The sequence below is a fragment of the Protopterus annectens genome, chromosome 1.part0 (genome assembly GCF_019279795.1).
Source record: "Protopterus annectens isolate FY-2018-M chromosome 1.part0, PAN1.0, whole genome shotgun sequence".
NCBI classification, from domain to species: domain Eukaryota; kingdom Metazoa; phylum Chordata; order Ceratodontiformes; family Protopteridae; genus Protopterus; species Protopterus annectens.
In genome coordinates, this window is record NC_056725.1 from 18,050,914 (window position 1) to 18,074,510 (window position 23,597).

The 23,597-nt window shown below is 41.5% G+C and overlaps 1 protein-coding gene across 1 annotated transcript in view; it reads right to left on the minus strand.

Moving 5' to 3' along the window:
• The window catches only part of ERCC2 (ERCC excision repair 2, TFIIH core complex helicase subunit), a 2,230,202-nt gene that overhangs the window by 205,430 nt on the left and 2,001,175 nt on the right, over positions 1–23,597 (minus strand). The window contains exon 20 of the mRNA XM_044070725.1: positions 18,484–18,554. Within this exon, the coding sequence (XP_043926660.1) occupies positions 18,484–18,554 (71 nt within the window). The remainder of the gene's footprint in view (positions 1–18,483; positions 18,555–23,597) is intronic.

Genomic DNA, 23,597 nt, shown 5'->3' on the forward strand with positions numbered 1-23,597 from the left:
ATTCATGGTTTATCATTAATTGATGGGGACATACACCCCAACCCAGGCCCAAACACAGACATACCATTCCCTAATTCCCAAACTATGAAACCTATGTCTACACCACAAACTAAACCTCCCAAATCTCTCACAATAGCTCATCTTAACATCCGTAGCATATGTAACAAACTTCCTGCTCTTCATGCCCTACTAGAAGTCCAACAGTTTGACATTCTCTGTCTTACTGAAACCTGGCTGAAACCCACAATAAAAGATAACGAAATTATCCCCCCTGGCTATAACATCCTAAGACAAGATCGTCTTAACAAAAAAGTGGAGGAGTAGCTATACTCTTCAAAACTGGACTGGAAATAAGTAAATCAGCCCTTACCCCACCACATGACTCTAATGTTGAACTGATTATTTCCAAACTCTGCCTAAACTCACACAAAACGATCAATACTATCTGCACTTATCTTCCCCGAGGCAACAATTCCCCCATATTAGAAGACCTACTAAACTGGTTTTCAATTAATCTCCTTCAAGAAACAATACTACTAGGCGACTTTAATATTGATTGGAACATGTGCAAACAAACTAATCCATCTACCATTATTAACCTGCACGGATTCCATCAAACCATTAACTCCACAACTAGAACAAATAAAAACAATAACAAAGAAACCATTCTCGACTGGATCTTGACTAATAGTCCCCAACAAATGTATTCAACAGGTACCCTCCCAGACGACCTTAGCGACCACTCTCTCACATACATCATTAGGCACAAAACTCATCTAACAACACCTCCCCTAATTCGCTCATCTCGCAGCAAAAAACATTTTAACCTTCAGCAGTTTCAAAATGAACTCAGCTTGATTAACTGGTCACCTCTAAAAACTCTCCCAATAGATGAAGCTGTTAACCACTTTAATAATACCTTTCTTACTATTCTCGATCATCATGCCCCCATCCGTTCTATACGAATGAAATCTAAGACAGCTCAATGGCTAACAACCAACACCAAACAACTTATCCTTAGTAAGAATAAAGCATGGACTAAATGGAGAACCACGAAAGACTCTTTTGATCACCTTAGCTTCAAACAAAAAAGGAACAAGACTAAGCTTGCTATCAAACAAGATAAAAGGAACTATTACACCAAACTACAGCAATCCTCCCACCACCAACCACAAAAATTTTGGAAATCAATTAACTCACTACTATCCCCCGGCAAGGTTGAAACCCCCAACCCACTAGGCTCCTGCCCTGACTCTCCCCTACAAACAGCTAACACATTCAATAACTTCTTTACTTCAACCATACTTAAACTGGCCAACCAACAAAGCCCTGACCCCTCTTTACTAGGTAATACTAACTGCACTCCACCTCTATTTCAACTAAAACCCATACCTACTTCCTATATTCTTAATTTACTTCAGAAACTCAAACCCTCAACCCCCTCAGCTGACAAATTGCCAGCAGAATATCTCCAGCTAGGTGCTAAAGCTATTGCCTACCCTATCTCTATTCTAATCAACAGAACCATTAAAGAAAGTACTATACCCTCACTCTGGAAAATCTCCCACATCATCCCTCTCTTCAAAGGCGATTCATTTGAGTACTCGAACTACGCCCTATAGCACTGCTATCTCCTATTGCTAAAATAATGGAGAAATGCATCCACAAACAGCTTTTAAATCACCTCCTATCTAATAACCTTTAGCTACTTGCCAACATGGCTTTCGTCCCTACCATAGCACCACAACAGCCTTATTATCCTTCATAGACTCCATTAATATAAACCGAATAACAATCTTCTTTCATCTGCATTCTTTGTAGACCTGTCAAAAGCCTTTGACATGGTGAATCACCAACTCCTCCTACATTGTTTAAAATCTCTCTCTCTCAATAATCTTGCTTTAAGCTGGTTTACTTCCTATCTGCAGAATCGGAAACAAGCTGTTTTATGGAACAACAATCTTTCCAAACTTCTCCCTACCACTTTAGGAGTACCTCAGGGCTCCATCTTAGGTCCTCTTTTATTTTCCATCTTTATTAATGACCTGTATCTAGCCACCCCACTAACTACTTGCATTCACGCCCGATGACACCACCATCATCTGCTCTGCCACAACCCAAGCTGACCTCCACTCACTTACTCAAAAGACTTTTACCACCATAGAACAATGGTTCTCCAATCACTGCCTTCTCTTAAACCCTAAGAAAACTAAACTTCTCCTCTTCTCACCCACACACCTGTCTCCCCCTATTAGTTTCACACTTACTTCTAACAATGGCACCCTTATCTCTCCTGACCAAACAACCAAACTTCTAGGAGTTACTATCGACAACCTACTAAAATTTGATTTTCATATCCACTCTATCATAAAAGCAACTAACAAAAAGTTAGGTTCTCTCTACAGAATCAAACCTTTCTTAACTCCTGAAGCAAGAACTACCATAGCCAGAACTTATCTTATCTCTACTCTACTATATGCATCCCCCATATATACTAATCTTTCTAAACATAACATCAATAGGCTTACAACAGCCTATAACAACATTGCCAAATTTGCCACTGCCTCTCCATATAAAACACATCACTGCCTGAACCTCCTTAACCTAGGGTGGCTGGAGTTACCTCACCTAATTCAATACTATCAGCTTACTACTGCCCATAAAGCCCTTCACCACCCAGAAAAGATACCAATGCTCTCCACCCTGATAAAACCCTATAACAACCTAAAACCCTACGCTCTTCCAATAAAATACTGATTCAAACCTCTCTATCAAAGAATACAGCAGGTGACTCTATATTTTCCAACTCAGTTGGTAAAATTTGGAATCAACTTCCTACAGACCTCTTAGCCCAAACTTCTATCACACTATTTAAAACTCAACTGAAACATTTTCTAACCAATCACTGGCTTTGCTCTTGCAATAACCCTAGCTGATCACGTACCTCCTACCTTCTCCTGCATCCTTTGCACTGTCTCCCAACTCTATTTCTCCATTTTATTTTTCATCTCTACCTGAGAAATTGACTCTCTCAACTTCAAACTAAAATTTTCTAGTAACTCTATCTTTGCTTTTAAACTACTTAATTATTTCTGTCTCACATTTTATATACCTGTACTGAAGAAATTTGATAGTCTCTGTTTTCACCTTTTGAACTTAATGCCTGTTTTAGTTGAGTCTTAAATTCACTATGTAATTATGAATGCCTGTTTTAGTTGAATCTCAAATTACCTTTGTACTTTGACCTGTACTGTAGAAATTTGATAGTCTCTGTATTCACCTTTTTGAACTTACTGAAAGGAAAGCCTATATGCCTGTTTTACTTGCGTCTTAATTCCCTATGTAATTTTAAATCCCTGTTTTAGTTGCGTCTTAAATTACCTATGTACTTTGAATGTATTTTTTTGTTATTATGCATTAGATAGTGGAGCTTTTCTCCTCGGGCCTCCACTGAAAATGGACATGTATCCAGTTGGACTAGCCCGGTTAACAAATGTAAAATAAAATAAATAAAATAAATAAAATTTACATTTCTGAGTCAGATAACTGAGATTACTAATAACGGAATATATCTCCAGGTGTTGAGTATGCCCCAACTATAACTGTCACCCTACCATTACTAATTAAAATAGTCAATGACCTGCAAACCCTCTAAAACAAAATATACGCATTCATTCATTCCACTATCCCCATGATTTGAGCATCACTGCTTCACTATCAAGCTAACCAAATGTCTCCATATGAAAAGAGAGAGAAAGACTGAGAGAAGACCTCCTGTTACTCTGCCTTATACACAGGACTCTCCACAGTAAAACTCTCATCAGCTTTAAACTGACCATCAGAGATACTCTATACCAACATTGGTCACACCACAACAGTGCCCAAATACTTCAGACCTAGAAACACACTACTGTTCCCAAAAACATGCCTTTTCAGTTCTGGAACACAAGCTACTGGACTCAATACCATCTAACCTTGGTAGTACAAACACTTCTCGCTCATTCAGAGCTGAACTTCTTATGCACCAAAGTTTAAGGGTTGCATACACATGCTTCAGGAGCCTGCCAATAACATAATAGTACCCAATACAAACCCACTCTTTTCCAATGAACTTAACACTGCTATTTCCACAAAGACTGAACTAATTTCCCAGTGCCCCATCCCACATCTAATCCATCCTGTCTTTTCATCACTCTTTCACACATGCTAACCCAACTTAACCATCTTTCCATTTTAACACCCTTTCACTAACTCTCGTATACTCCTGCTAAGTAAATATATACATATAGTTATGTGAATTACTTTTCTTCATGGTTTGTCACTCTCCTACTCTGTACAAGTGAAAATCTCATCTTTTTGTTGCATAGACACAATTATAACTTGCAGTGTATTACTTTAATCTTTGCTTTATAAACTAATGTACCTTCTTTCACTTGTGTGCATTAACTTCCAGGCTTTAGCTGAAATGGGTCCTCTGTAGATCACTCCACAACCCCAGAATACAAATAAACAAGTATGAGACAAGTGCAAGCTGTCTTGTGCACTTCGCAAGACTGCCCCAATTCAAAGATGCCCTTCACTGCTTATATTCACCACGGACTACTTCCAGACAGAGAGAGTCCACATTCAAATGTAGTAATCCATGGGAGAGGTCTACGGAACTCAGCTTCCTGGCACACTGCTTTGTCAGAAAATTTGTGCATTACAGGAATCATAGACATGTGTACTACACAACTGCTGGGAAGAGAAGGGATCCAAATGAATGCGAGACAATCTTGCAATGTACACCTATGTATTTAAACAGTAGGAATCTGCTCGGGGTGATGGGGCTGCACAATCTTTCTAGGTACCCAAGTCAATGTGTATGTGAATGGAAGTGTATACGTACATATGTCTGTGTCACTGTGGTATGTGTGACAGTACTGGCACAGCATGCAAGTAGGTTTGAGTGTTGCTGCAAGAACAGCTATTGTAAGTGTGCGCGTGTGTGTGTGTGTGTCTTTGTTGGGGTATCACTGACTGTGTGTGATCTTTATAGGGATGCTTAGGGCTGTGATACAGTGATGCACTTTTCCAGGTAACAAGATGTTGTTCTTTCAGGAATATTGATAATGACGAATCATTAAATGACATGGCAGTGTAACTCAGTATGCTGTTACAGAGCAAGCTGCACTGCTGCACAAGGATGTCTGCAAACAGTAAAGATGGTGTCAGCCTCACAGGAGGTGGAGCTTCAGTTCATGAGCACATTCTCTCTTGGTCTACAAGTAACAGTAGATGTTCTGAGATACCCTGTGATAAGTTAACACAGTCTTCTTCTTCTTTCAGCTTTTTCCCGGTTAGAGGTCGCAACAGCGGATCACCTGTCTGCTCATGACTGGCAGTGGAGTTTTACGGTGTCGAGTAGCCAGCCCGGCGCCCAACCTTCCACAGAAAGCACACACACTCACACCTAGGGCCAATTTAGAGTGTCCAATCCACCTACAGCATTTGGGATGTGGGAGGAAACCGGAGCACCCGGAGTAAACCCACGTGACCACAGGGAGGACATGCAGATTCCGCACCCCAGCCAAGCCAAGAATTGAACCGGAGAACCTCTTGCTGTGAGGCAGCAATGCTAACCGCTGCACCACCGTGGCCGCCCATGATAAGTGATAAGTTAACACAGTAAGGAGTATTAATACTAAATGACCAATGTTTTCCATGGATAAGAAAGATGAATGCTATTGGTTATTTATGCCAGTAATACTGTTCTGCATTATACACCAATATTAAGTAAGGATCTGGCCCTGTTAAATTCCTGTCTGTATCACGAACAACTTGTGTTCCATAACGGCATGGACACTGGAAGGATTGGACAGGGGAAGATAGGCCTGTGCCAGCTTATCAATTTGGGTAGAGGCAGACTAGCTCATGTAACAGCAGCATGAAGAGCCTGCTGAGGTCTGTGCTGCAACAAGTGTCCTGAGCAGTCAGGAGGTTGCATGTGGAAGCATGCCTGCACCTCCCAAAGGCAGCCACAGTGAAGCTTGCAAGGTTGCTGGTGGACAAATGGTTATAAGCAGCTTCTCAACAGCAGTGTGATGCTGCACAAGTGTCCTTGATCACCTCATTGGCTCTGGACAAAGGTTAGGTAGAGCCCAGGGGTGGCTAAGGCAAGTCTGGTAGATCCAGTGAATGAATCTAGGAACTGGTGGGAGCTCAAGATCAGCTGCAAGGAGATTTTAAAAAATTAAAGACTCAACACTGAGACTGAAGTGTAATCTGATGTTGCTGGTCTTCCACATATATTTTATAGTAAATGCCAAGTCATCTGTTGGTTATTCTGATGGGTCGACTTGGCAAAGATCTGGATTGAAGCAGGAGCATGTTAGAGAGTGGTGGATGAATGATATCTTAGGGTGTTGTGTATGCAAAACATAACAGGTGATGTGGTATATGAAAGAGACCTCTAGCAACATGGCAGTGTTCCCTCAAGAAAACAAGAAGGATGCTTCATGCTCATCATGTGATGAACATGTGGGAGAAACAGATAAACGCAGGTTTTGTAAAATCGAAATGGAAACAGTAGCACACCTCGTTGCTGGTTGTGACATATAATGGCAGAGGGCCTGTACACTGAAAAGCACAATAGTGTGGTGAGACTGTTGCACTGGGGATTGTGCAAACATTATGGTTTTGAAGTGGCTGAGAAGCACTGGAAGCATGAGCCACAAAGCATCACAGAAAATGATCAAGTCTATATCACATGGGATCATCCATTACCAACAATTCAAAAGACAGATGCTACAAAACCAGATATGGTGGTCAGAGAAAAGAAGACAAGAACAGCTTTGATCATCGAAATCACCACAGCCAGTGATTACAGTGTCCTGCATACAGAAAGACACAAGGTCATAAAATATCAACATCTGCAAGCAGAAATGAGAGCAATGTGGAAGAAGGATACCCAGACAGTTCCAATTGTAGTAGGAGCAACTTGTCTTATAAAAAAAGAGTCTACCATCATATTTAAGTAAGCGACCAATACATGTAACTCCATAGGAATTACAGGATGAGTCATTACTGGGCACATTGCAGGTACTGCGAAGAGCACTTTTGTCTGACATCACAGAGTGAAACGACACTAATTTCATTAACTTTAATCGTACTCTGACTTAGGAATGGGGTCCATTCCCATCATGAAACCCAAAAGATTTTAGAGAAATTAAAAAAGGAAAACTTTAAAGCAGTTAAAAGAAGAAGTGTCACTGTTAGAAGAGTATAGAAGAGGGAACAGATCAATAAAAATACTCAGAAAGATAGACGTGATAAAAACAATGTGTAGTAAAACAGATCAGGATTTATCATGCAATATCTTAAATAATAAACTAAAAATATCAGCAATAAGCACAGGCAGAAAAACTTAGAAGATACACAGATAAATATAAACAAAAATACAAAATAAGCAATTTATTGTGGTCCAAAAAAGTTGTATAGAGAATTGGGAACCAAGGTAAAAGGAACTGAAAGACCACCAAAAAAAGAAGAAATAGATACATTTTGGAGAAGTATTTATGAAGATCCTGTGGAACATAACAAAGATGCCAAATGGATAGAAAAAGTAAAAGAAAGAATAAGAAGTTCAAAGATACAGGATATAAAATGGGATGAAGTAACAGCCAGAGAGATGGAAACAAAGTTAAGAAAAGCCTGTAACTGGAAAATCTCAGGCCCAGATGCAAAGCATAACTTCTAGTTAAAAGTAATAACATCTTTGCACTACTTTAAAGCGAGTCTGCAAGCTACCCTAAAAATTATAGGCCAATAAATTGTCTTCCGAAGATGTATAAACTATACACTGGAATTGATGCTGACAGAGATTATAGTCATTTAGAAGAAAACTCAATCATGGCAATATAACAGAAGAGCAATAAAAGAAAGTCATACGGAACAAAGGATCATTTGTTGTTAAATAAAACCACAGTGGAAAACTAAAAAGGGGAAGAATCTAAGTAGTTGACAGTGTCCGACATTCATGGATAAAAAAACATAGAAGATACACCCTACAATGGTAAATTATAGCACAGTGACCATGAAACAGTGGCAAACCACTTTGCAGTTAAGCCATAATAAAGGACAAATTATTATTCCAGGTATATAAATCTAAAGGTGGATATATAATCTGGCTCCCAGAAAGCAACAGTGTAAAAGACTTCTCATCTTTTTTTTGTTGACGATTTAAAACTGCATAGTTCATCAGATGAGGAACTGAAAGCACAACTCCAAGTAGTCAAAACTTTTTCAGATGATATAAGAATGTCATTTGGTCTTGATAAATGTGCAAAAGCAACCTTTAAAGCAGGAAAGCTGCAGCACCAAGAAAACATCAGTTTGGGACAAGAATGTGATATAAAAGAACTTGAGCAAGAGGGAGTGTATAAATATCTGGAAATTGATGACGGATCAACAATAAAACATGAACAAATGTGAATAAAACTTAGTAAGGCATATTTTAGAAGACTCAAATTAATCCTGAAAACAGTGTTAATATATAGGAATAAAATTCAAGCTATAAACCAATTTGCGCTTCCTGTCCTAACTTACAGTTTGGGAGTGACTGACTGGCCACAAAAGGTGTTGGATAGATTAGACAGGAAAACAAGAAGGATCAATGCATACCAAGATTATATATTCCCTGTTACAAAGGAGGTACGGGCCTGCTTGAATCCGATTACATGCATAGCTCTGCAATCATGGGACTGCATACATATCAGGTGACCTCAACACCCAAATTTAGTGAAAGTTTTGAAACATGAGAAGAATAAATCTAAGGTGACCTCCTTTCTAAGTCTAGCAGAAGCATATCTGCGCATCAAGCGGGAATGGAAATCAAACCAGAAGTAGATAAAAATCATGCAGCAACTGAATGTACCAAAAAACAAAAGGAAGAATATAAGGTGAAGGATCAGATGAGAAGACAAGAAATGTGAAAGATGCATAAATACAGTTGCAAGTATAGAAAACTCCTGGAAGAACCTCTTGTTGTTCAGGATCAAATGCAGAAATAGTTAAGGAAAGGCAAATTCAGACCAAAAGATGAAAGTTTAATATTGGCGGCCCAAGACAGTGGCCTATGTACACATTGATTTACAAAGTCCATTGAAGGTGTGGGAGAAACAGTCAAATGTAGGTTTTTGTAAAACAGAATTGGAAACAGTTGCACACCTTGCTGGTGATTGTGATATAAAAATTGCAGAAGGACTGCACACTGAAAGGCATAATGATGTGGCAAGACTGTTGCACTGGGGACTGTACAGACATTATCATACTGAAGTAGCTGAAAAACACTGGAAACATGCACCGCAAAGCATCATAGAAAATGAAGTCTACATCACATGGGCTCACCCATTACCAATAGTTCAAAAGAAAGATGCGAGAAAACCAGATACAGTGGTACATGAAAAGAATACAAAAGTAGCATCGATCAGTGAAATCACTACACCTAGTGACTACAGTGTCTTGCTCACAGAGAGACACAAAGTCATTAAATATCAGGACTTGCAGACAAAAACGAGAGCAATGTGGAAGAAAGATATCCAGACAGGTCCAACAGTAGTAGGAGCAACAGGTCTTATAAAAAGAATCTATAATCATATTCCGATATGTTACCAATACATGTAACTCCATACGAACTGCAGAAGGAGTTGCAACTTGGCACATTGTGGGTGCTGCGAAGAGCACTTCTGGCTGACATCAAAGATTGAAATAATATTGATTTCATGAACTTTAATCATACTTTGACTTAGGAATGGGGTCCATTCCAGTCATGGTATTAGAAACTCAAAAGATTTGGAGAAATTAAAAAAGGAACATAACTAAGACTCAAGAAGACCCGAAGGACAATATGTTGGGCTGTTAGAGGATGATTAAGAAACAGAGGTATAAGACAATGAGCAAGACAGTATCAAGATAAAACAAGATCAATGGCAAGACCTTGGGAAGGATAAGATTTAACTGAGGGAGGAGTTGGTAGAGACAAGGTTGTCAGCACTGCTAACTTAGGGAACAGTTTGGACATGTTTTCCTGTATGCTGACAATATGTTTGTAAGAATGTTAGAAGTGGAGAACTTAAAGGAATGAATAAATTAATTTATTATTTATTGACATTAGTTTACTGGGAAAATCCAACTGGATAATTTTATCCAGTTTCAGAGTAGGCCCGGGGAAAAAAGTTCAACAAATAAAGAAAAGAAAATGCATATAAATAGGTAAAAGTTGACATCATATGCACACAACATGTAGAATAATGTACATATACCATCATTAAAACAAGATAAATACAATGTCATGTAGCACTGAAATGTCTTGATGTTAAGTGCTTGAATTTATTACTTACTCAAAGCAAATGTCAGAATGGAAAATTCAAACAGTGGATAAGAAGGAAGAGAGGGGAGCATACCTCCCAACTGTACCGAATAACTCATTTTTTACCAAGTTTTGGGGTCCAAATACTGGGGTGCCACGATTCCCGAGTGGCACCCTCCATTTCTGACTTTTTCCCAGCTTTATCTTTTATTTTATTTTTAATTTTCCCCCTTTTTTATTTTGAGTTGACGTCATCACGTGGGTGATGATGTCAGCTCTGTCAGGGCTACCAGCCTGTCGGAATTGAGCTTAAGGGCTCCAAATGCATATTTCTGGCTGGCATTCATTTCCCGTGATTTGCGAGTGTGAGCGGGTTATTCAAACAAGCGCTTTGGAAACAGTTGAGCTCAAGGGCTTTCCGGCTGTCATTTGTTCCCCGACGTCCCCGTGGCGTGATCTGCAAGTGCGAGCAGGTTTTAAGAAACAGTTATTCAAATGGATTCTGAGCGAGCGAGCGGGTTTTTGAAACAGTTATTCAGATGGATTCTTTATCCAGAAACTGAATGACTCTGGTAGGAATGGGATTCTTTTTCTTTCAGCAGCATTCATGATTAAGAGGGTGAGAACTTGAAGATCTTCTAGCTTTGAATGAAGTGTGTGTGTGTGTGTGTGTGTGTGTGTGTGAAAATGCCCCCGATTCCTATCTTTACTTAGGTCTGAAAAATAAACTTAGCTGATTTTGTAGACTTGTGGGTTTCTTTGAGTATTCCTGTTTCCCCCCACATTACAAAGACATGCATCAGGAGTGTTTTCTCCCCAGGCCTTGGCTGAAAATTGGCTTCTTGTTCATTCCAAGCAGGACTTTCCCAGTAAACAAGTATTAAATTAAAATAAATAAATAAATTGTACTTCCCACTGTTTTAGTTTGGCTTTTAGTTTCTCTGCCTTTTAGAATCCTCTAGTATATGGGTTATGCCTTATGCATACTGTGCTGTGTGTGCTTAACTCTTACTGCTGCTGTTTTTTTTTCTTTTTATTGCACTGCGACCTTTATAGCGGTCTTTGCTTTTTATATTGAACTAACTGAAACAAATGAGATGTCATTGTGTGTTTATCGGAGTAATTGTGGGTTGCCAGTTCATACTTGTGTGTTTCATTGGTTTTATTATTGACAGCAACGCTTCAAGGATTCCATAAGTAAACTTAAAAAATAGAAGACTGGTGGAATGCATTTTTCTTTTAAAATAATGCACCGCTGTTTAACATTTCTGAAACTTTTTTCACGCACCGCTGTTTAATATTTCTGAAACAAGTGGAGATTTAATCTGGAACTCTCAACTGTGTTGAAGTAGGACCCTTGGAGATATTATAGGTTCATAGGTTGGTACTGAGCTATCTGCCCGAAGGCATATATTAGCCCAGCCACGTTGTGCATTATTCACCACCCCTTTAGTAGTTCCCTAGACCCTTGTACTAGCAGCTAGTACCCTTGGCCCCTATCTAGTAGTGCTGTTGGTGTGATCCCCGGTGTGAACTTTGTTACCCATCCACTCATCAAGGTTCCTCTTGAAGAGTGATAGTGAGGGGCTCCATCTTATGTAGATCGGGACCCTGTTCCATAGGTAAGGGAAGTCTCTGCGAAGGGAATCTATCCCTCCAGCATGTTCTATTCATTGTTGTGTTGAGGTTTATATCCCTAGAGCGTGTAGCTCGAGTAGATTTGGTTTTGCTAAGATGGAGCATGTTCAACAATTCTGGGTAGGACATGGCTCTGTACGTTAGACAGAGATCGCCTCTGAGAAAGTGGTATGCAACAGAGAACAGTCTTAGCTTTTTCAATCGTGCTGCACAGGGCAACTGTTTGAGGCCAGTAATTCTCTTGGTTAGGTACTTCTGTGGTCTCTCCAGCTGCTGGAGATGTCTAGCCAGGTACATTCCAATTGGTGCATTGTACTCAATAATGGGTCTGATGAGGGAAGAGTAGAGGGGCACCATTACATCCTTAGATCTTGATGCGAACTCTTTCATGATCAGATGGGTCACATAGAAGGATTTTCTAGCCACTTTGGCAACATGGTTATCAAAGGAAAGCTGGCTATCTACTTGGGTCCCTAGATCCCTTATTCCTTCTTCAGATTTCAGGGGATTACCGCCTATGTTGTAGTTTGCGGGTACTCTGTTTTTCCAAAGGGATTACTACGCATTTTTGCATTTAGCTTGAGACCATGGCTTTGACACCATGCATCAGTCTCATTTAGGCCCTTCTGGAGGATCTCCATGTCGGCCGGAGACTCTATTATAGCACACAGTTTGCAGTTGTCCGCAAACTTAGTCAGCCACAGCCCTTCTGTGCTTGCCTGTACTTCTGAGAAGTATATGCCAAACAGGAGGGGCCCCAGGACAGAGCCCTGAGGCACACCACTCGTTACTGGTCTGGATTCGGACATAGATCCTGCTACTCTTACTTTATGGGATCTGTCTGAGAGCCAGTTTGCGATCCATCTTGTGACGTAAGGGTTTATGCCCAGGCTGGTGAGCTTATGAATAATACCCGAATGGGGAATGGTGTCAAATGCTTTAGCAAGGTCAAGGTAAGCCGTGTGTACCTCCTTTCCCTTATCTATAGCCTGAGTAACTGTCTCAAAGAAATCCACCAGGTTCAGGAGGCATGATCTGCCCTTGACGAAGCCGAACTGTGTGGGGTCCAGTGACTGGAGGTTCCCAATCTCTCCATTTATGAGTTCCATAATGATTCGCTCGATAGCCTTACAGATCAGACTGGTCAGGCTTATTGGTCGGTAGTTCCCAGGGTCAGTTGTGGCCCCACCCTTGTGTAGCGGGACCACCATTGCCATGCGCCATTCTCTGGGCACATATCCTGTGGAGAGGCCGAGACTGAACAGGGTATTAAGATGCGGGGTTAATTCCTTTTGGAGCTCACGTATGACACAGCCTGGGACACCATCTGGTCCCATGGAGGCAGTGTTTTTAGCTTTAGATAGAGCCTTGTTAACCAACGTATCAGTAATAATTGGACTTACACAATCCCCTGGAATGGTAATAGGCCCTGTAGGTGGTGAGGGGGGGGAAATTTGCACTGAACCTGTCAGCCAAGATGTTGGCAATGTCAGAAGGGTCAGTGTATTTTGTTCCATTTTGTACTAGCTCAGAACAGACCTGAGCGTTGCCATTTAGGTTTCTGACGTAGCCATAGAAGGCCTTATGGTTATCCTTGGCATCCTTGGCAACTTTCTTTTCAAAATTAGCTTTAGTTGACTTGATGAGGGCCCTCAATTTCTTACTAATGCTGATCAGGGATGATTTTTCTACTTGAGATTTGGCCTTTTTTTGTACAAGTCTCCTCCTTTTATTGTAAAGTTTGCTTATGACCGGGGTCCACCAAACCTGGTTTCTTCTTGCTTGAGGAAGGAGTCTTAGTTTTATTTAGGATAGTCCATGCAATCCTGAAGATGCATATAGAGTGCCTTGGTGTAGGATTCCGCATCCTGGATATCATTATCTTTCTGCAAGGGAAGAGTGAAGCTTTCCACTTCGGATGCAAGTAGTTTGAAGTTTGCTTTGGAAAGGTTTTTGACTATGTTTTTTTTTTGACTGGGGGAGGTGGAGGGGTGAGGATGTCCAGGGTTATCAGTTTGTGATCGGATCTGACCAAGGAGGGAGTGATAATGGGTGTGGTACAGTGGGCGCCCATATTTGTGATGATTAAATCCAATATGTTGTCCCCTCTAGTGGGGGAACATACTAGTTGTTCAAGGGCATTTGAATTTATAAATTCTGTGAATCGCTGAGCACAGGAGTTGGAACATTGGTAGTTCGCCCAGTCTACACCAAGGTAGTTGAAATCACCCAAGATTATGGTGTTGGGTAGGACCTTTATATTTTCAAATGTCTCAAGGAATGCAGAGTGAGCATCTTGGGACATGGTGGGCGATCTATAACCGGCTATGACTTGAAATGTGGTTTTGCCTGCTGATAGTTGCGCATGGATGATCTCTGGGGCATCATGCTGCGCTACTTACCTGGAGATATGGGTATCCTTGATGAATATGGATACACCTCCGCCCTTTGTACTGCGATCCGGTAACTGAGGCCGGAAGGTATGATATGAATTGTAACCTGGCAGTGCTGGAGTGCTCTCTTGAGCCTTGAACCAGGTTTCCGTCACTGCACAAACATTGATTTTCTCCATGCTGAGAAGAGCCTCGAGTGTGTGCATTTTGAGGTTGAGACTTCTGGCATTGAGTAGCATTACCCTTAGTTTTTGGTTACCTGTGCTGGTTATGGTGGTTGGTTTGTCCTTTGAGCCTTGCCTAAAAAGGCACTATGGGGACGGCAAGAGCCTTGGCCAGTATTCGAAAACCTAGGTGTGACAGGTGCAACCCATCTCTGGCAAAACAGCGAGGCTTGTCTATCATGTCATCCCAGGCAGACAGACACTGGATCCCCTTAGAATGACACCAGAAGCTTAGCCAATTGTTGAAATTGATCATTTTGTCTTTGTATTGTGGTATCATTCTAGGTGAAGGTAGTATGCTACTCAAGGTTAGGGTCATACCAGCTTGGGCTACATGATCAGAGAGCTCCTCAATGTCTCTTTTCATGTAGTCCAGGGAGGTACGTCTTAGATCATTCACACCAACATGTACAATGACAGCGTCATACTTGTACTTGTTCTGGAGTGACCTAAGTGCTTGTGTTATGTGGCGGATCCGAGCACCCGACAGGCAGCTGACAGTAACCTTCTTCTTGTTCAGCCTGGTGAGTGGAACATCCGTGTGCCTTACTATAGCGTCTCCTATTACTAGCGTGTTAGGTATGGTGTTTTGCCTTAAAGGCTGTTGTGAGGGACACTGCTGAGGTGAATTATGTGTTTTCTGGCTTGTGTTTGGGGGTGCAGATTGCTTGCTTGTCTGCTTTGGAAGGCACTGTTTCTTTTTTCAGATTGGTACCTAGTGCCTCCGAATATGTTTTTGTGTATTTATGCGTATGTTTTGCCGGTGCTTGTTTTGTAGATTCATGTGTGACAGGTGGTGTGATGCAAGTGTGTCCCTTATCCTCTTGACTGTCTGTTACAGTCATGGGTTGAGAGCGCTTAGCCTCCAGTCTGGCTGTGTATTTGCATCTCTCACAAGTGTTTGTGTCTAGAGGTAAGAGGAGAGGGTTGTCTGTATACATGAGGCAGTTTTGACATTGCCTCAGGATGCCCAATTCCACCAGATAAACTGGAGAGTACACCTGAAGCTGACCTCTGGATATGCTTTGAAGAGTAAATTGAACTTAAGTCCTGTGGACGATCGGGGGTCTTATGCTATATTATAATAGTGCTGTCTAGGAAATTTGGAGAATAATAGTGCTGTCTAGGAGATTAGGACAAGTGCTGATTTCTGTTTTGCAAGTGCTGCAATAAGAGCAGCTGATCATAAGCAGCATATTGTTCTGCTGAGTCATTAATTTCTGCCATATTTTGATAGGTATCCTGTTCGTGCTTTCTGATTTCTTACATACAGGGTATTGCTTTGTTTTTATCCAGAACCTGAATTTCAGTCGTGTATTTGTCCTGTGAATAACTCTCACTCTTGCTCTCTACTGTGTTTTTACAGTTAGCTGCACTTTGTTAGTAGCTATGGTGGTCAAAACAGTGTGACATTCACTGTGTCTTGTTTTGAAATAACACGTGGAAGTAGTAGTACTATGCAGTTTAGTTTGCCATATACTAATAATATGGAGTTCAGAATTATATAGTTTGTGAAGGTGACACCCCACAAAAACATTTAAAATGAACATGTTTGATATCTGGACCATCTTTGTTTAATTGTGGAAGGTTACACGATGACCTTACTACTTAAGGTAATCAGACAGTATAGTGCTAAGTATGAGAGCCATACCAGAACATCTGAAAGGTATTTTTAACATATCTAGGTATTCTCAGACTTGCACACTTTCTAATGAGAAATATTTGTGTAGAATTAACTGGGTCTGGGTGACTTATTTTTTATATAGTCACAGAAATGCTCTAACATTCTATCGCAGTACCTCGCGAAAATAGTATTTGAAAAATGAAATCATTCAGCTTACACTGAACAGTCACTTATGTGCTTGTGGTCTTATGTAAAACTTGTTTCTTGGGGGTAGGCATTGTTTTAATTGAAGAGAAATTGACATGATCATGTCTGCTGGTACCTGTGTACTTCACTGTTTACTTTGGGCAGGTGTACCTTGCTTGGCCTGTGGATCAGGGTCACTTTACATGTGACAGCTCAGGGTGAAGAAGATGTTATTGTCTACCTTAACACTTGAATTGCAAATGTTTGTCTGCTGTTTTCCGATTAGACAAGTTTGCAGATAAAGTACTTTCACAACATATGGACAATTTGTGAGCTGTGGAGGTGGGGTAGATACTTTGTGTTCAGTAACTTTGCTTCAGTAGTGACTCCTGCATACATTGCGTGCTATGTTCAGGCACTTTTGTGCTTGTGCAGGTAGTTTATATACTTGCCTTATCTTATGTGTGAGGGAAGCAAGAAATCTTTGCTAAAGTTGAGAAGTGTGTGTGTGCATTTAATTAGCAGAGTGGGTGTGCATTGTCTAATGAGATGAGAAACAGCAGAGTCTGCTCTGCAGCTGTTTTGCTTTGCTTGCTTGCAAGAGAAATGCCAGTCAATTGCTGAAATCTTTATAAGAGAAGCCAGCATTGCATTGAAGTTGTGTGGTTGAAACCATTGCTTAACCATTGCTTGCTTGCATACGAGAGAAACAGCAGTCTGGCAGTAACTTTTGCATTGAAGAGAGAGTGTGTGAGACTGACTCTGGGGCCATATTTTAGTTGTCTGTTCTTCAGTTTACATTTGAAAGTTGGTATCCCACAATCCCATTGGAGTGGGCGGGGATATATAATTATGTATGCAAATGTTATGTTAATCAGCATACAGATTTGTACCTATTTTTCATGGGCCTTTGTCTAGATTTTTCATGTTTCCAGGTTGAGAGGTATGGAGGGGAGCATGACATAAATTATTTCCTAGAGGTAATATGAGAAGTAGAGTTTTTTTATATATAAATTGCTCTGTATATGGAATTCATATTTGAGGTTGTCATCTATTGTAACCTCCAGCAGTTTTGCATAGGGCACTACTTCAAGTGGTGTACTGTTTAAGGATGTGGAATCGTCTACATGATGTACAAGAGATGCTTGCTGTACAGAAGTCTGAAGATTATTTATAAAGATATTAAATAGAAAAGGACCAAGGATAAAGACTTGTGGTACACCTGTAATGACAGGTAGTAAGGGGAGGACTATATACGTTAAAGCATGAGGAGGACCATATATGTCTCTGGAGGAAAGCAAAGGAAAAAAAAACAGCACCATGCATTCTGTGATGTCCTGAGAGCCACAGGCTGCACTCACACTGCCATCAAGTTCTCAAGTGGTCCAGAGGCATTAGTCCTTCTTGTTCTTAAAGCAAGTGCTGCATGATGTCAGATCCTTAAGTTACACACCATATTATTTTACAGCAAAAAGCAGCTGCTATAAAATCTCTTACTCTGCCCAATGTCTGTGGGTGAACATCCAGTGCAGAAGCAGCCAATATTTAAGAGTTAACAAAGATATGGATTATGGTTTGCTGCAGAACACACCACTAAAAACAGCTTATAACATATACTTTATGGTACGACAACAATATATCACAAAGGGGTTATACTAGGATTTAGTTACATCTGGCTTGAAGTTCATCGTCATTCCTATACTTCATTAGGCATGGGAAAATCCAAGTGTAACACAAAATAAAACATGCAATATTGCTACAATCTAAAGTCAATATACACCATATCAGGTCACTGAAATAGTCAATCTAGACATCAGTGACTAACATTAAACTTCCAAAAGGAGAAAACTCTAGAACAGAACTGCTATAATCATTTACAAAGGAACCTCTCAGGAAGCTGCCGAAAACTTCACCACCCAACAAACATATTTACTAATGGCTTCATTTTGAGAAAAAGGCAGTGAATTAGACATGTACAGAAAGAGTGAGAGACAGACAGACAAGCAGATTTCTCCAACCATACAGCAAGTTAACAAATGGAAAACAAAAACAGCAGCTGCACTTTCATACCTTTAATATCCGACTCTGGGTGTACACGTAAGGAACTCCAAACATAAGCACTGCTCGGCCATAATGATGGACTGCAACAAAAACAGCAAGGCAAATAATTTGAGAAGCGGAACAAAACTGGGCCATGTCATTAACTTACTGTCAAACAGGAGCACAACAAAATCTGCAAAAATACCATGATTCAGTTTTATACTTATGCAATTCCATGCAAGGATCCTAACTGGTAGGATATTTTCAGACTAAATGACTTTAATAGAAAATACAAGAGAGCTGAACAAAAGTGCGTGAAATTACATGTTCTTGTCTTTTTGTTCACATTTGCACAGAGTGGAGAACAAAGAATGTGTGAGGCACAGCAGTTTGTCACTACAATACTGCGATAACTCTATAAATGTTAAGAAAACTAGGTTCAGTTGTGTACACTTACCATAAATGTAGATGTTCGAGTGTATTCACTGTTGCAGTCATCACATTCTGGTTATCTGCCTGCAGGTAGCCCTCAGCCGGCCTGAATACCAGAATCTACAGATTTCTGCATCGGTTGCTGTCACATCTTCCCTGACGTCAGGTCGTCAGGGGTATAAAACATGCAGCCAATGCCATTAAATCAGTTTTTCTTGCCACAGATGTCAGGTGCCCCCACAACAGGAAGCAATTATATGGTATGGTACACCCCCATCAAAAAGCAAATACACAAGAAAAAGTAAATATACCAACAAGAAGGAAAGGTAGAGCCAAGAGAAGTCAGGTGGCTGGAGGGAGGGTAACCAGGACTGCAACAGTGAATACACTCAAACATCTATATTTATGCTAAGTGTACACAACTGTACTATGTTCTTTGTGTTTCACTGTTGCAGTCATTACATTTGGGTTGACTCCCAAAGCTAAGGATGGGAGGAGGTAATAAGATAGCATTAGGGCCAGCTATTAAGCCCTGCAAGACTGCAGTGGCAAAACCAGCTCTGGAGTTGGAAAAAGATAGGCAAGTGGTAATGCTTGGTGAAAGTATCTACAGAGCTCCAGGCAGCAGCTTCTAGGATGTCCCTGGTAGGGACTCCTCTGAGAAATGCCGCAGAGGTAGATGCAGCCCTGGTGGAATGTGATCTTATCCCCTGTGGGATAGGTTTTCCATAGTGCTTGTAGCAGAAATGAATGCAATGGGCTATCCATTTGGAAATGGTTTGCTTTGAAATGACCTTCCCCTCTGCCCCTGCAGCAAAGCCAATTAACAGCTGTTCAGACTTTCTGAGAGGCTTAGTCCTGTCCAAATAGAATCTAAGTTGTCTGTGCACGTCCAGAGAGTGCAGTATTCGTTCCCCTTTGTTTTGTGGATTAGGGAAGAAAGTAGGCAAATGAATGGACTGATTTAGGGCCACACTAGAAACCACCTTGGGCATACAGGAAGGATTAGTCCTGAGGGAAACCCTGTCCTCATGAAAGATAATGATGGGTTTCACTGCCATGAGGGCCTGTAATTCAGACACTCTTCTTGCTGAAGTGACGGCTAGAAGGAAGGCTGTTTTCCAAGAAAGGAATTTCAACTCTGTTGTTACAGCTGGCTCAAAGGGGGGAGGAGTGAGCTTTTCCAAAAGAAAGTTAAGGTGGCTAGAGTGTGAGCTCTCCGGGGGGGGGGGGGTCTTAAATTTTTGGCCCCTCTAAGCAATTGTTTTAGCAAGGTCTGACAGAAGAGGGGTGGCTCAGTATTATAATGTGCTGAAATGGCAGAGGCATGAATTTTAATTGACGAGAAGTATAGGCCCTTGTGGAGCATTTATGTTAAGTACTCTAGAATATGAGGTAAGCTGGGCACCATTGTGCCCATCCCCTTAGCTTGGCTCCAGGAACACCATCTTCTCCACTTTTCAACATAGGATTTTCTAGTACTAGACCTCCTTGCCTCCAGAATGACATCCTGCACCTGCTTACTGAGGGATGCTAGAGGAGAGCTCAAGGAATTAGCCAGACTGCAAGGTTCAGGGTTTGAAGCTGAGGGTGCAGAATCTGGCCCTCCTGCTGGGACAGCAGGGAAGGGGTCTGAGGCAGGTGCCATGGTTGTAGCAGTGTCATACTGTGCAAGAGGCGGTACCAGTGCTGGCGTGGCCAGTCTGATGCAATCAGTATTGTCCCTGGCTTGTCCTGTTTGATCTTTAGTAGAACCTTCGAGAGGAGAGGCAGAGGGGAAAGGCATAAACCGAGAGGCTTTCCCAGGTAAAGGACAAGGCATCCACTTTCCAAGCTTGACTGTGGGGAGTTCTTGTACAGAACTTGTTCAACTGGTAGTTCTGAGGGGAGGCAAACAGTTCTACCTCTGGAGTCCCATTTCTTCCTCAAGAGGTTGAATATTTTGGGTTCTAGTTTCCATTTGTGTGGGTCCATGAGATTTCTGCTCAAGTTGTCTGCCAGTGAATTTAGTTTGCCTGGCAGGAATTGTGCTTGTAGGTGTACTTGGTAGCTCAAGGCTGTGTTCCACAGAGCCATGGCTAGTCTGCAGAGTGGGTACGAGTGGGTTCTCCCATGATTGTTTATCTTCCACATAACTGTGGTGTTGTCTGCCTTTACCAACAGTTGCCCTGGACGAATATGGTCTTTGAAGGCTGTCAGAGCATTCTGTACAGCTTACATTTCTTTTTGATTGATATGCAGGTGCATCTGTCTCGGGTTCCATTTGCCCTGAATGCATTGCCCTGCCATTTGAGCCCCCCATGCATAGTCTGATGCGTCTGTTAGGGTTTGGGCAGCAGGGGGTAGAGTGAAAGGGAGTCCCCTGTTGTGGTAGCAGGCCTCTGCTCACCAAAGGAATTCTGTCTTCATACAAGGAATGATAGAAATCATTTTTCCAGGTCCTGAGAATGTTGACACCATAGGCTTTTTTAGATACCATTGGAGTTTCCTCATATGAAATCTTGCATATGGAATTAGTAGAATGCAAGAGGCGATGAATCCCAGAGCTTGCAGTATTTTCCTTGCAGACAGCTGGGGTTTTGTGGCCAATAGTTTGAAATAGGCTGTCAAATAAACTTGTTTCTCTGGAGTGAGGAATGCCATCTGGGAAGTTGTGTTCAAGCTTGCTCCCAGGAATACAATCTGTTGGCAGGGTACTAGGTGAGATTTCTTTTCGTTGATGGTACCCCATTGAGGTTAGAAGTTTCTTTACGAATGCCAGGTGTTGTAATAGCAAGTCCTGGCTTTCTGCCTGAATCAGACAATCGTCCAAGTATGGGTAAATTTGAATATTTCTCTGCCTGCAAAATGCAATGGCTGGACCTAGACACTTTGTGAACACCCTGGGCACAGTAGATAAGCCAAAGGGAAGTGCAGAGAACTGAAAGTGCATGGAGCCCACCCTGAAACGTAGGTATGTCTGCAGGATCCTCTTATTGGGATGTGCAGGTAAGCTTCCTTTAAGTCTAAGGCTGCCAGCCAGGCATCCTTGGCTAGTATAGGAAGATGCTGTTGAAGAGTTAGCATTTTGAATTTTGGAACCACCAGAAAGATTTTGAGAATAGAGAGGTCCAGGATAGGATGCCAGGAGTTGTCTTTTCTAGGTACCAGAAAAAGTCTTGAATAAAAACCTTGTCCCCTTTGTTCTGCTGGGACAGGCTGAATATCCCTGATACTGAGGAGAGAGAGAACCTGCTGTTGGGCCACCGACCATTGATTCGGGGTTAGGTCTGGCCAACCATTTGGGGTTGGTAGTGTGTGGAAGTGGAATCTGTATCCTTGGGAAACTATGTTCAAAACCCATTTGTCCTGGGTAATGAGTTCCCAGTTTTTTGCATGCAGGGCGAGCTTTCCTAAGGAAGCAAGTAGTTCAGCAGGGCTTAGTAGGGTTAAGGCTACGTCACTGTGCCATTTTTCCACAGGGGGTGGGCTTACTACTCACTGCTTTGGAAGTGGGAGCCCCACACTGCTTAGATCTGTGCGTAGCCTGAGACTGTAGCCTAGGTGGTCTGCTGTTCCTGGGTTTGGACTGAGAAGGCCTGGAAGGGACCAGAAAGGACCAGTTCTTTGAAGGCCAATATCTACTGAATCTGGGAGGCTGTACTTGTAGGAAATCTTTAACAGTTTGCATAGATATAGCGTTTCCTCCATCCTTTGGAGGACGACTTCTGCTTTGTTGCCAAAAAGGCGGTCTTGGTTTAAGGCAGCATCCAGAAATTTAGCTTTAATATGATCTGGCAAGTTTTGTTCCTTAAGCCAAGCATGTCTTCTAAGAACAGACCCAGTGACAGCAGCCCTGCAAGATGCTTCTAAAGTGTCAAAACCACATTGCAAAGTATGTTTACCAATTTGTTCTGCAGAATGCATTAAATCTAGCAATTCTTTGTATTCAGCACAGTCAGGAATCAACATCATTTTCTGTTTAAGTAGTCCCATAATATGCTGCTGATACTTTAACATATGAAACTGGCAATTTAAAACCCTAATGGCCAAAGCTGCAGAAGTGTACACCTTCTTACCCCATATGTCTAAGGCTCTAGAATCTCTATCAGAAGGGGTAGGATTTTTGGCAGCAGTAGCCTTAATGCCTTTTGGTCCTTGGGAAATGGTCTCTGGATCCGCAGAAGGATTCTTGAAGAGGAACTTGAGAGTCAGGTACTCTGTAGTACCTGTCAGGTTTTCTGGGAGCTGCAGGCAAACTGTCTGGGGTAAGGCTAGATTCCAAGAAAGCACCATCTACAACGTCCAGAACAGGAGGGATAGCTAAAGGCTTGTGTTGAGGCAGGAGTAAGAATTCCCCAAGTCTCTTTTTGGACTCAGAGTAATCCTGGCTTTCCCAGAGGAAATGCTGTCTAAGAGTATGGAAGGTTTCACCGAAAGAAAAAATCGTCTGGAGGGGAAGCAGAGGGAATGGAATCCTCTGCATCAGAATCCTCATAAGTAGATAAGGGCAAATCCTGGTAATCAGAAGGAGCAGAAATATCAGATTCTTGATCAGAAGAATCAGAAAGAAAATCAGTTCTAGGTCTCTTAGAGGGGGAAGGCTGGCTTTTCCCTAATTAAGGTAATAAGGTCTTCAGCCATTCTAAGCATTTGTTTTTGAGGCATATGGGCCTGAGCCTGCGGTTTGGTCGTCAGTTTTCTAGGCATAGTGTGAGTTTTTGGCCCGAGGA